The sequence below is a fragment of the Ptychodera flava genome, chromosome 13, assembly GCF_041260155.1.
Source record: "Ptychodera flava strain L36383 chromosome 13, AS_Pfla_20210202, whole genome shotgun sequence".
NCBI lineage: Eukaryota > Metazoa > Hemichordata > Enteropneusta > Ptychoderidae > Ptychodera > Ptychodera flava.
This window is the reverse complement of record NC_091940.1, coordinates 12,416,395-12,430,479: the sequence shown is the minus strand read 5'-3', so window position 1 is coordinate 12,430,479 and position 14,085 is coordinate 12,416,395. Positions and strand designations below refer to the sequence as shown.

General features: G+C 36.1%; 1 protein-coding gene across 1 annotated transcript; it reads right to left on the bottom strand.

Annotated features, from left to right (window-relative positions):
* Window positions 1–10,351: 10,351 nt before the first annotated feature.
* On the bottom strand, window positions 10,352–13,990 carry LOC139147449 (ER membrane protein complex subunit 8-like). The gene is made up of 5 exons (XM_070718557.1): window positions 13,753–13,990; window positions 13,254–13,330; window positions 11,661–11,730; window positions 11,272–11,372; window positions 10,352–10,694 (listed from the first exon to the last, which is right to left on the bottom strand). The coding sequence occupies exons 1-5, from the start codon at window positions 13,954–13,956 to the stop codon at window positions 10,535–10,537; spliced, it is 612 nt and encodes a 203-aa protein (XP_070574658.1). The 5' UTR covers window positions 13,957–13,990; the 3' UTR covers window positions 10,352–10,534.
* Window positions 13,991–14,085: the final 95 nt, after the last annotated feature.

Here is a 14,085-nt window from a genome sequence, read left to right as displayed (position 1 = left end):
AAAACTCCTGGAAAGTCCTGGAATTTTGATTTACTTGAAGTGTATGAACCCTGATAAAGCAAGAATAAGCAACCAGGGGTTTCTATGTGCGATTTATCAAGCATTTATCCTTTTTTTTATTAATATGAAACAAGAATGTATAAGCCACAATTTGCAGCAGATTTCTCATACACATTCCTTTTTTATTTTAATTTTGTAAGAATTTATATTTATAGTGTTATTGTAGTTGTGAGAATCATGTACGCTGATAAAATGAAATCGTCTTTGATAGATCTGATACTGAAATAAACCAGCTGTAAATACAAACACTCAGTGATTTGAGTCGTCTTCAATGATTGATGTGCTCAGTGGGTGATATGGTTTGTATGACTGTCACGGCGGTTGCAGGTACTGACTGAAACAAGATGCAAAAAGAAATCTAAACCTTTTCATTTGTAGCATCTTGTCTGCCCGAAAATATATCATAATTATTTCCCAATTTCTCAATATGAATCCTCTTCCTAATGTGATAGAGTGCTTCAGGATTTTCATTGAATTCTTGATATTTTATGAAGCTTAAAACTCAAAACCTTTTCAACCCAAGAATCTGCACTTCAGTGCTCATTGGTGAATTTAGAATAAAATAACACTTGCCGTAAAACCTTCAAAGTTGACCAGGAAAAACGTGTGTTCAGCTGTGTGTGCAGTTCACGACCTCTGACCTTACACTATGTGGTGTAGGGTCAGATCGCCTGCACACTGCTCAATCTTTCAGTCTAGGAAAAATAATGTGAAATCATCGCAGTAATACCAGCAGGATTATCAGAGGAGTTTAAAAATTGTAAATGTTTTTTTATGTAAAAATGTCTTCAAAGCATAGATTCCTTGTAGGATGTGAAACTTTCTAAGTCCCAACATTTTATCTCTGTAATGTGCATTCAGTTGTCATGGAAAATGCATGACAAAAGCACTATACAGGTGCACATTGATGAACTTAGAGCAATTTATATTGTGTCTTTAATTTGTTTTTGTGTAATTTTGTGAGCTGTTACGCCTTAAAATGTCACTCTAGTACACTGATACAAGAGTGACGGCTGATCTGCATAAACCCATAATCCTCCCATTGCACATTCACTATTAGTTGATTATAGTGGTGCGGCATAACCAAAATTTTCATAACAATTGTGCATTTTGTGATAAAAGCATGAAATTTGGTACGAATGTAGATTATCATGATATGAATCAATTTGGATACCGAGCCACACACGGGTTAAGCCTCGTTCTGGTGTGGCGGCCGTTTTTAAATATGGCGACCATCAGTCACTATAAAATCCCATAGTTGCTGCTCTACAGATGATTCTGTGGTGAATAAAGGACGTATTTCCATCATAAATGCCTTTTAAGATTACCATTTGCATATTTTTTGTTTTAAAATCAATTTTGATACAGATCCCTCACAGGTAGAGCCTCGTTCTGGTGTGACGGCCATTTTTAAATATGACGACCATCAATTACTGTAAAATCCCGTAGTTGCTACTCTTACGGATGATTCTGCAGTGAATAGTGGATGTATTACCATCATAAATGCATATTAAGATTTTTATTTGCATTTTTTATTGTTTTATAATTTCATTCTACCAGAAAAACGGGTTCTCTGAAAAATTATTGACAATATGGTTGCAACAAGGCAAAAGTGGAAGATTCAAAATTGTCAAATTGAATGTTTTATACGATGATCAGCTGTCAGCTGTTCTGTCTAGTTAGACTATCAGAAGGTACTATTCAGAGTTTTTTTTATTTATTCTTATTTGTAATCGTTAATGCACCAGTTTTAAGCGTTTTTAGACTTGTAGCTGGTACGTGCGACACTCACCAGGTTTTGCAAATAGGCCTAGATCGGCCCATGGCTGTGGTGGGCAGAGTATGATGCGTCCGAGTGTAAAAACAGCGTGTTCCATGTTCTTCCAATGGATGGAGTGTTCTTGAGTAGAAATATTGAATATGTGCAATATTTTGACATTGACTAATTATCTTTTCTAATTTTTATTAGTCAGCCATTGACAAGTTTTGCAGGGTGTTAAATCACAAGGCCTAACATGGAAAATTGTTGGGAAATTTAACCCAATCTCTTACTCTTGTTCATCTATATTCACGTGTAGGCCTACATACAAAATCGTGATTTGCGGCACCTTCACATATGGACTGTGACAGCTGTTGCATCCCAATATTTTTTTCAGTTAAAAGTCTATTTCATATTTGTGACATGGCCTCGTAGCAAATAAAACAGATTTTTCACAAGGCATTGCCCAAAGTCTATTTCGTATTTGTGACAGGTTCTTATAGCAAATAAAGCATTTCATACAAGGCATTACCCTTTATTATATGTCTAGGTTAAAAAATGGTAGAATTTGACGTTTAACAAAAAAGATGCGATTCGCAATACTTTGACTTTACAGTTCCCTTTTCCAATGCTTTTTCTGTTAAAAGTCTCTTCCATATTTTGATATGTCTCCGTAGCAAATAAAACAGATGGCATATAGAGAATTGCCCTTTTTAATATGTTTAGGTAAAAAATTGTAGAATTTGAGATAGGCAGTGACAGTAATTTGCAATATAAAGTTTGGGGTATGGGGTAAGTTTTGGTCATATTTTATAAAAGCTATGGAAGATATTGCATATTAAAATATGTTATCTAAAAGAAGAATAAAATCCCTTTCCAATGTTAGCCCACAAGCTAGGTTATGTAAAAAAATTAGCTCAGCAGATGACTTACAACAAGATAGGTTAAACGAAAATGCATGCGAGTTGGCAATACTGTAATTTTGCGGTACCCTTCAAAGTATGACCGGTAGACCTATAGCATCCCAATATTTTTCCTATCAAAAGTCTATTTCACATTTTGACATGTCCTTGTAGCAAATAAACAGATGTCATACAAAGCATTGCCTTTTGTGTTATGCCAAGGTAAAAAATTGGTAGAATTTCAGATTTTTGGGGTATGGGTAAGTTTTGGTCCCATTTCAAAAAAAATCTATCAAAGATATTGCATATTACATATGTCATTTTAAAGAGGAATAAATTTCCATTCTAATGATATCCTACAAGTCAGATTACGTTAAAAAAAACTTAGTAGATGACTTGCATGTACTACAAGAAAAAGCACATGGATAGCAAAATGGTTATTTTGCGGTACCGTTCAAAAGTCGACAATAACAGTTATTTCATCCCTATATTTTTTCTGTCAAAATTCTATTTCGTATTCTAAGGATCCCAAGTCTTCTAAAACGATAGGTGTTGTTATCCTGGGGGTGCAAGTAGACTTCTCTGGCCCACGGTCTAACATATCTTGACTGCTTACATAGCGTCATACTTTTATAGGATCTAATACCGTGCATTTTATGCATAAGAATTGTGTTTTTTGACTGTATTTACCCGTTTAACAAGTCAGGTTGTGAAGGAAATTTAAAATAATTTTCAAATAACACTTTTCACAGTTTCTTATTGAAATGATTCAACCTAAAGTTACCCAACGACTTATGTAGTTGACATTTACTAGGTGAAAATACCTGTCTGGTAGCCATTTTGGGAAAATGGTTGCCATGGCAACGCTTTGGTAGATTTTCAGTGGCTCGGTATCTGAATTTGTTCAGCACATATTAAGACACATCTGAGCAAAGTTTGGTGCTTTTATCACAAAATGCACAATGGGTTTGCCCACAGTCCCTCCACCAAAGGACTGTGGTTTGCCATGCCGCACCACTATTACACACTGTGCGTTACCCAAAAAGTCAAGAGGAAACATGGTGGGATTATCTTGGATACGTTGCATCTTATACAAACCTGTGACACAAGTAACCGTGTGATCACCGAGTAGTGTGTGAATAGAAGGCCATCAACTTTTTGCCACCAAGTGCTGTAATTTTTTCCCACCAAAATTTTAGTTCACATTTTCCCAATTAATATGAATTTTTCTGCAATTTTTTTGATAATTTTGGACCAAATGGATATCACATTTCATTGGCTACAGTTTTTTATCAAAATGTTTGCAGAAATCTCAAAAAAAATTGACAAGGGTATAGTTTATAAAGGCGACAGAAATTGACTTTGGTGCTCAAAGGGTTAAAACACGCCTACAACCAGATGTATATGTCAATGCATAAGTGAGTGTATTGTGTGGTGAGTCAGGAAGATTGTAACAAAGAGACCAGGCACTACTTCATTCACATTACTTATTACAGGCATTTTCATTTTCATGTTTGCCTATATTTTATTTATGATTTATCTTGGAAAAAAATATTACAATGTGCCATAAAATTTACTATGGAGTGTTCGTTAAAGTAATGCCATGTAGAGAGATGTACCAAACGGGAGCAGAAATTATATGAATGTGTCTGCAGACATATTTGTATAATAATACTTTGCATGATGGCAGTCTGAACTCTTATCACTTGGGTATGTCTCTTTATACTTGAATAGTTGGGGAAAATCTGCCTATAATTATTACTTTATGGGCTAAAGGTACACACAGACATACAAAATGAACTAGATTTAATTTTTTCAATTTGGCATTAGACGGACTTGGTGTCAAAAAAGAATATACAAGCATCAAATATACAAGTTTTCAAAGTACAGAAAAGTGAGTGATGTTGACCATTTAGAATTTTTTTCTTGAGAATTCATCAGTGACAGACAAAAGTTCTATTTTACAGATAATTGTAATATCTCCCAGTCGTGTTCCTTGTTTGAATCACAGCAAGAAGGTCATGGGTTTACCACATGGTAAAGGATGTAGTGGAAAGTATTTGCGTAAATGTAGTATATTGAGCTGAAAATGAAACTTCTTACAAAATATTGTAATTTTGTTCTAGATCCATCTCTTACACGCTGTTTGTGACCCAGTGATGCATAAAATAATAGGGGTGAGCAATACTATTGGCCAAAGGTCAAAGATCAAATATTTTTGCCCAGTCCAATGAATTTGCCATCACTGGTCCACTGGAAGTGCATGGTGGACATGGAGTGTATTGGAAGGGTATGCATATTAAATCAAGATAACTAACCAACTCTTACTGTGTCACGCATAAGCTATGGGCATAAATAGTGAAGAAGGTATCATGGTGCATTTACAGTAATGCCAAAGACAAGCACTGCTAGTTTTGAAACACTTTACACAGAGCAGGTCATGTTAACTTACATTTCTGCATTTTGATCCCCCTAATGAATGACAACAAATCACACACAGCTTTGCACAATAGCAGGACACATTGAATGCAATGCATCTTATTATCATGTAGATTGTATCCCCCGTTGAAAAATATAAGGATAATTTATATTTTATTGTGACAAAATTTTCCATTAAAATCTGTGTGGACAGAAATTGCCTGACAGAGGGTTTTTTTCCAGCATAGCACACTGGAAATGTACAACAAAGAAAAAAAATGCCCATTTAATGTTTGAGAAACCAGTGATGCTATCATTAAGTTTTCGGGTCAAATGAAGATGACATAAGTACCTGTAATATACATGTGCTGTCATACATGAATTGAAAGCTGGTAATATGTAAAGGATAGCTAGTACCAGACTGTAGCAGGGTGGTTGTGAATATAGCAAATGTACAGATAACTGCTGCTGCATCGATTATTGTATGCCCTGATTGGTTGAATGGAACAGTTTGAAAGACACATAATGCAGATTTGATTTGAACTTTTACATGAATTGATCTATCACACAGTCAATTGGTATGTTTCAGTTCTCATACATACTGTATTTGCTTAAAATATATCATTGGAGACCTGGTCCATGTACGGTCTAGTCTTGCCAATCTTCAACTTTCTATAGAGCTTTGGAAATGACTCCATTTGTAATCCCCCCAACCCCCATTCCTGTTCCATCATACATCGATCCAATTTAATACCCTACAGAAAACACTAGGTGGAGATTGAGACAAATCTGGGCTACGAAGGTTGAGTCTTTTTACACAGACTCAGTTACATTAATAATGCCTAAAGGCTCAAAAATATAAGCCCGCAGTGAGAAAAATATGTTATTACCTCTAGGTGGTGTTTTTGGCAGTCATGCTGTTGTGAATTTTTACCTGAAACTACATGTATACATATCTTTCCAACAGATTGACAAATTATAGTACTTTTTTCTGAGGGAGACTGTAGCCTTTGAACATGGCATCACTACTATGGCATGTGGACATGTATAACATTTTTGCTCTGCTCTGAAGCAATACTGAATTTTTTACATCATTGGATTAAAAACATGGGGCCCGGGGGCACCGACGTCCTTGTACCTCCTTACTGTTTATTAATTGCCATAAATGTGAAATTGGCAAAATGTCAAATTGTTTTGACATAAATGAAAGTTATTTGAACTGGTTGGTTACCGCTCCAGCATAAGTTCAAGTGTGGATTGTAAGTATCAACAACCTTGATATGAACCATTGACTAAAAAACATTTGCTTGTTACACTCACCACACTTGTACTTAGTATTTGGAGTGTACACCTATCTACAATACAATGATAAAAAGTTTGGACTCTGTAGGTCAACAGTGCATCTTTAATGTATGAGACTAAATAAGCTTACCCTCAAGTATGTATAGGCCAAAAACAATATTTAATTTTGAATTATGTAGTGCAGGAAAGGACATACAATCAGGGTTAGCGGTAGGATTTTCAAGTTAGTAGCCACACTTACTCAGTGTGGCTAATTTGGTCCTAATTTTATTAGCCACACGCAACTTTCATTAGCCACACAGTAGACATGATGTTTAAGTAAACTAATTAAAACATTTGTAAAAACACATTCAGAGACACACAAGACCTTATAAACATTTTTCAAGAACAGACAAATCATCATTATGTGATTTGGGAAAATTGTTTGAACTCAGACCAAAATAAAAATGAAAAAGAGTAAAATATTGATGAACATGTTACATCCTCATCTATATATACTCTTTTGTTGTTGATTTTGCAAAACCTGTATTGCACTTTATGATCAAGATCCCCAATGGGGATAGGATTTCAATAAAGGCTTACTTCACTTTACTTTATGTGCTCTTACCCTGGTTAAACCCCGATACAGAAAGGTGATGAGCGTATAATAGATCATTACAGTTAATAAAATTACTTTTCCGATCAGAAAAACTATTGAAAAGGTGTTACAACAATGGGACATTGAAGTTCCCGCGACAGCATCGCTAGGAAAATGGCACGTTTTGCCAGTACCTTCATGAATCTGTGTCCCTCCGTACCCCCGTTACCTAAATAGATAGTCCCACTCCGCACATCCGCCATTGTTTATTCTCACTCAAGGCCAGGAGACGTTGGTTTTCCTTCTCTAAATATGCAATTTCATTTGTTTGACGCTATTATCAGTTCATCAGTGAAGAGTTTTTACCGATGACTATTACAACTTTCACTGCTACGTCGTTGTTTTCACAAGATGTAGACCGTTTGATATTGCAATGTCGACTTGCTTTTATCATGTGCAGTCAATGCACATGCCATGCCAGCTGGTTTTATGGTTCACAATGCTGTCGATCGACAGCATACACGACGTCTTTGTTTCACGTTTACTTTTCACAAGTTATGATAAATGTGGAAATTTCACTAAAATATCGCTGATCCAGGGATTTTGTAATCAGTTTGATTTGATACTGAGATATGATATATTGTGTCAATAAAGCTCAGAATTGTCGCTGAGTTTTGCTGCTTTTGGCTATGGTTGTCTATCTCAGCACTACCTCCATGATCTCAGTATCAGCGTGATCGGAAGGCCAGTTCATGGAGATCGCGAGAATGTAATTGTAATATTTTGTCTTCCTTTACAATTTCAAGTAAGCGCTTTAAATAAAGAGTTTTTTATTTTGTCTTTAGCATATATTTGGACTGCTTAGTTTTATCAATTTCGACGAAATCAGCTGTCGCCACGCTTTTGAGATCGTGGCGATTGCCGATGGGTTTCTGTTCGCCACAAACAAGCATAGTGGTGTTGACAACTACACGCATGCCAGTGCACGATTTCAAAGTAGCCAGGAGGAAATTCTAATGGTCTTTTAGTGGAAATATAGGTATTAAACGACAGTGAAACAAAACAACATTAGTTATCGTGACCTTGCTAAAGTGCAATCTCGGATCATGTATGATCTGATGATCATGCCAAATTACCATGTCGGATTATGCCGTGATTCTGAAGTGCGCGTACTTCCTTAGTAAATCGGTCAACATAAAACTTTAAAAGCACACACTTTAGCGATCGAAGTCAAAATGATGTCAAAATCAATGCACAACTGTCGAAATTACCCAAAATAAGCAACAGAAAACTAAAAGGAATCGCTGTGTCGAAAGGACAGTACGTTAACATAAAAAGACGCCAGTTTGTTATGACATGGAGGCCGGAGGTTGAAGGACAGAGCATTCCCTCGCTCTCACCCAGCTATTAGTACGGGCCGCCGGTCGGGTTGCCTCGCTATTAAAAGCAATGGATTCGCCGGTACTGGGGAGTACCGAGTACGGAGCCTCGGAGGCCATCATTCTTCAGTCTATCGAAGGAGCGTTTCGTGCCAAAAAATACATGACAGCAATCAAATATACGCTAAAACCTTTAAAACGTCAAAATTCGCAACTGACCGAGAAACATGAAGGCCTCGGGGTTTTTTTTATCAAAGTCCTCGAAAAACAACGCTAACTTGTTATATGCGCATGCGCATATTAAGGGGAGACTCATTTTATTTCGGGGGGGGTATGCAGGAAGTGGGTATGGGAACTTTTTTTTTGTTAGAGAGACAGCATTTTTTGATTTCTACAGTCAGACCTGCATCAATTTTTTTTTCAAATGGAGTAGCAGTGCAATTTTTCAAATTTAAGCCAGTGTTTCACATATCACAGGATGTTTTTATTTATTCATTTTACATTCCAACAAATGACAAACAAAATGGAAAGTCTATTATATATACAACTTTAAATTATAGAACACTTTTTAGCAAATCAACTGTGATCAGTACTATACCTGCTTTTCTTTACAACAGTCAATTCCTTTTAAGTTCTCAGGGGAGATGTTATCTTTTGTGGTCAGAGAAACAAGGCTCATACATTGTATTTCATTATATTTGTTGTTCCTCAATTTTCTTTGTCAACTTGTAATCTTTCTAACATAAACATATTATATTGAGAGAATAATGTATTGGTTTTAACACTTGTTTATTGACTCCTATCTTGTGTTTTAAATTTTCACGATTTACAGAAGTCAAATAGTCCCATCTAGATATTGCCTATACCATTGAGATATTGCAACAGAAATCCTGAAACATGATTTTTTGGGTCAGAAAAGGGAAGAAAAACATCGAGTGCACCGAGGTGTAAAGTAGTGAATGCTTATATCATAAGTGCTGGAAGAAAACACATAAGAATTACTTGTGGTAAAAACATTTGCGTGCCTTTGGCAGCATGCCAGCAAAGAATACATGAGAATGAAGTTTCCAAAATTTTGCTCATTTCAACAGCATTGTGACAATTCCTTTTTTATTTCTGTCTGTTATGAGAATATTTTTTTCTCAAGCCATTACAGGCTTAATTTTTTTCTTTTATTTCACCTGGTGACAATTTTTTTTCCTCGAAATCCTCTATACCCCCCCCAGAAATCAAGTGGTTCTCCCCTAAGTGAGCCCCTGACCTATACGGGCCAGTGGATTACTTCCTCAGTAGAACTGATATGCCTGCCAGTACCGGTGTTTATCGCCTACGGAGGCCATCATTCTTCAGTCGATCAAAGGCGCCTTTCGTACCAAAAAATACACGACAGCTGCAAAAGTGCATCACTGTCAACTTTACCAAAATGTGCCCATACCGAGAAACAAGATGGCGTCCGTTTCGATTCTTCAACTCAGATTTTGTCCTACAGTTGTGCGCATGCGCAGACGGTAGCTTTAGCGAAAGTGAGGCAAAATCAAGTAAATATAAAATAAAAATGGATAAAAATATTGTTTAAAAATAATGTGAGGCATGTATCACCAAATCTTGAACATTTCTGACGGTATTTCAACTATACGAACACCCATGCCAAACATCACAATAATCAAATCAGTGGTTTTGAGGAAAAAGTGAAAATAGTGGTTTTCAGAAAAAAGCTAAAAAGTGACTTTAAAATGATTCAATCAAAAAAGAAAAAAGACCGTTTGAGATACATGCCCAAGTGACCACCAGACCAAATTTCAGAAAAAGTTACTGAAGCGTTTCTGAGATACCTGCGTCCACAGCATACGGCCCACTATGTTGGCCATATTGGGCCGCGCCATCACATTAGTACCTTGTGCCCACGGGCACAAAGTCTAATAATATCAATTTTCTTACAAAACAGTGGAAAAAGTGACGACATATTGTTTTGGCGAATACCCTGGTGTGATGTCATGTGACCCGTAGGGGTGACTGTCATTGCCACAGAAACCATAAAGCTGGTTATTTTAGACGGGGAAGCAGTACTTATGGAAATCATGTCAATGGTGAATGTATATGTGCATGTGTACATATGTGTGTGCGTTTTGTGTTATCGCTATAAACACTGGTTTATGATGCTGTTGATGTCTTGATTGAGCCAGTCCAGGGAAATATCATCCAGATGATTGTCAAAGTCCACTAAGTCCTTCTGTAGCTTGGATCGCAGTAAATCTGACGTTATGGCAAGGCACTTTTCATCATCTTCCAGTGTGATGCTGATAGAAGGAAAGCACACATTAGAGTAGTTAGCTGCGTGTTTTTCAATAAAAGTCAAGTCATAGACGTACAAACATGTGGTACTTCGTTTTCTTACCATCACTGATTGCAACCTATCTGCCACCTATTTTACATGTAAGCAGTAGATTCATAGTTGATTAAAATCAGGTGCATCTTTTTTATGCCGTAAGCAGAAACTATGATCATGAAGTATATATAAATCTTATTGAGTCATGCTCCTCGTGGTCTGGCCCTTTATATAGCCCACGTAACCGTAGCTTTTCACAAATACTTTCACTGCTTTTGACCCTTACATAAGCTACTATAGTTTTCTGGACTATTCCCTAAAGCATATTGAAATACTACATGTAAGCATTTGGTTGCAGGGCAATACGTTTAAATTATACATATTTTTGACATACCAGCTGAAACTCTCCACAAATGAACATCTAGCTGTCTGGACATGCATAAGTACTTTTGAAAGGCCAAATAGCCAGTATGTTTATGAAAATTAATGACAACAGCGCCCTCTGGTGACAAGGAAGGATCCTCAAAATATGTTTTAACTCTCAATACCTGGCAATGTCTTTTGATTTCCATTCATTTTTGTTTTCTTGGTACGAGAATAATTTTAGTGCTATATCTTTACAATCTGCAGACATTTTTCTGTTGTCAACCTGAAAAAGAAAAAGAGAATTAAAAAAGACTGTTGCAGCATGATTCTGTCAAGCTACAAATACAAGTATCAGTCTAGTAACATTTGAGATCAATGATGAAAGTAATAATACAGAGGATCTTTGTATTTTTATAGCAGTTTACCACAAAAATTTTTCAGTATCCTGCTCAGTTTTTATTCACAACATATCTAATTACTTTTGATACTAGCAATTTTAGGTTGAGAAAAAAAAAGTGCAGTTTTTCAAACCTTTCTACAACACACTACGACAATATGACTTACAACTTACCATAAACACATATGCCTCTGTTGCATTTTCTCTGATTTTGTCTGCAATTTTTACTGCGATGGCGTTCATTCTGTGAGCAAGAGGAAAAACAATAATGACAATGTAAGTACAATAGTAAAGGTAGGTAAATGGTGACATACAATGCGTCGTTCTCATTGGACAAAGAAATGACGTTGAGATCACTGCATCTTTGTCTCACCTGGTCTAACTTGTAGAAAGTCTCATTTGATCCCATGACATCTCAAAAACTATTTGATCAAACAACCATGCTGAAGTTATTTTCGCATCCGTTTTCGTATTCATATTCCTATTGGAGTCACTGAGAGTAGTTGGTATTTGTAGCCTAGGTTTCGACCATAAAATAAGTATTAATGATGCAACTTTTACAGAAATTTAAGTATTGTGATAACATTCAATTTCAATTCATACTTCCACGTAACGAATTATATTGAATTTGCATAAATTTGCCTATGCAAAATCTTTTTAAGAACTTTGTTTTCCTCTTTTTATCAAAAGTCTTTAATTAAAATTGGTTACACAATAATTTTGAAGTTTGATGGCAAGTTATTAGTTGTGTCTTTGTGTTTTTAGAGATTTCTTCTGCATTGTTTTAGGAAGCAGTTGGCCAATATTTTCTACAAACTGTTTAATAACACCATAGAGGCCTCAGACTGAATAAAAAATAGGTAAACAAACAAACAAACAACAGAGAAAAGAAATGAATAAAATGAATACATAAAGAAACAAAATAAAAAATACACAACATGATACACTGATTGTTTTAAATTGTGTCAACCGTTTAGTTTGTTTTTCTAAATTCTTTCCTTCAATTAAAGCAAGGGTATTTTCTATCTCAACTCTAGAACACGAACACAAACGAGACTGATTTTTGAATTGTTGTTGAATTATGGTTAGGTACTGTGTAATATATTGCGACACCTCTATTTCTAAATATTATAAGAAATTATCTTTAATAGCTGAAACCTGGGTAATACAAGTGACACTTTCTGTCAGTGACTCCCACATGACTACGACTATGAAGCGAATCCAAAAAGAAGTTCAACTTTGAGATCAAAACAACTACCAATCACATGTAGAATTATGAAACTTCAAAAATATCCCTATTAAAATCTTGATGGGTCTTGAACAGATGACAAATAAAATCAAATGGCACATGTTTTACAGTAAAGGATATGGTGCACCAGAAGGTCTTTACGATAACTGGATTCACTTAGGGGACCCTCCAATGGATTTTTCAGCAATTGGACCACCTAGGATTATCTTGCTTTGTAAAATTGTTCAGTGTGGGCCCCAGTCTTCTTCAGTTTTGCAGAAGACACTTTGATTTGCCAGTTCATCAATAATCTAGCATACCTTCAACTGAGTTCAATTTAAAGACGACTGTGACCTGTGACCTCTCAGGAGAAAAACAATTAATTTTGCATACAATGGAAAAAGTTAGTGACATCTTCTGATGAATCTCTGTTCCATTATTTCATCTTAGAAACTCAGGTGTTGTTGACTGCTATATTTTTTTTGTTCTGTCTTTCGTGCAAATTTATATCTTTGATATGTCAAATACATCAAACTTACTCAGAGTCATGGAGATGTTCATTTGCTTGGTAATATCCCGCTACGACACTGCCTGTTAATTTACAATATGAATCAATCTGTGGGGAAGGAAGAATGAAATAATAAACGTCAATCATCAGTGTCAGCAAGAAACAGACACAGTTTAATTAGAAAAAAGATAATCTAGCTGCAGCGACCAACAAACAATTGCACGTTTGTCAAACCTGTATGAAAGTCGAAACAAGAGGAGAGAAATGCGTTTGTTTGCTACACTGTTTAAGATCCAAGCTTCTGTAAATCCTTGGATTCAATGTTTCTATATGTGGGGCCATCTTAAAAGGAGATTCGACTCGAGTGACATATATTACTTTCCTCTAGCTCTCGAGCGTGGTGTGGTTATGGACGATCTCTGCAGGCCATGGCCACAGTGTGATTTTCGCCCCTATCGGAACACGTGTTTTATACCGGTTTTAATAATCTCATAGATCTGTACAGTACAATGTATGAATGGTCAACTCACCCTCGTCAATGCAACCTCTAACATCGGAGCCAGACCCAATGCCAAATGGAAAAGCGGAATCGCGTCTACGTAAATTACCGACTTGTTTTCTTTGAGTTTCTTTTTATCTGCCAATAATACGCCGTTTACCGAACAGTGGGGATATTTTGCGGCATGAAACACAATTTTTGAGTACGCTCGTATGCTCATAATAATCTCCGCCATCTTGGCCAGCCGGTTCTTCGGTATATGTCAATACCAATCTGCAAAAGGGGTGTACAACGGTGTATTACGGTTTATCTTTTTATGATATCTTCAACCAATGACTGATAGTGTTTATTTTACAAGAATTTT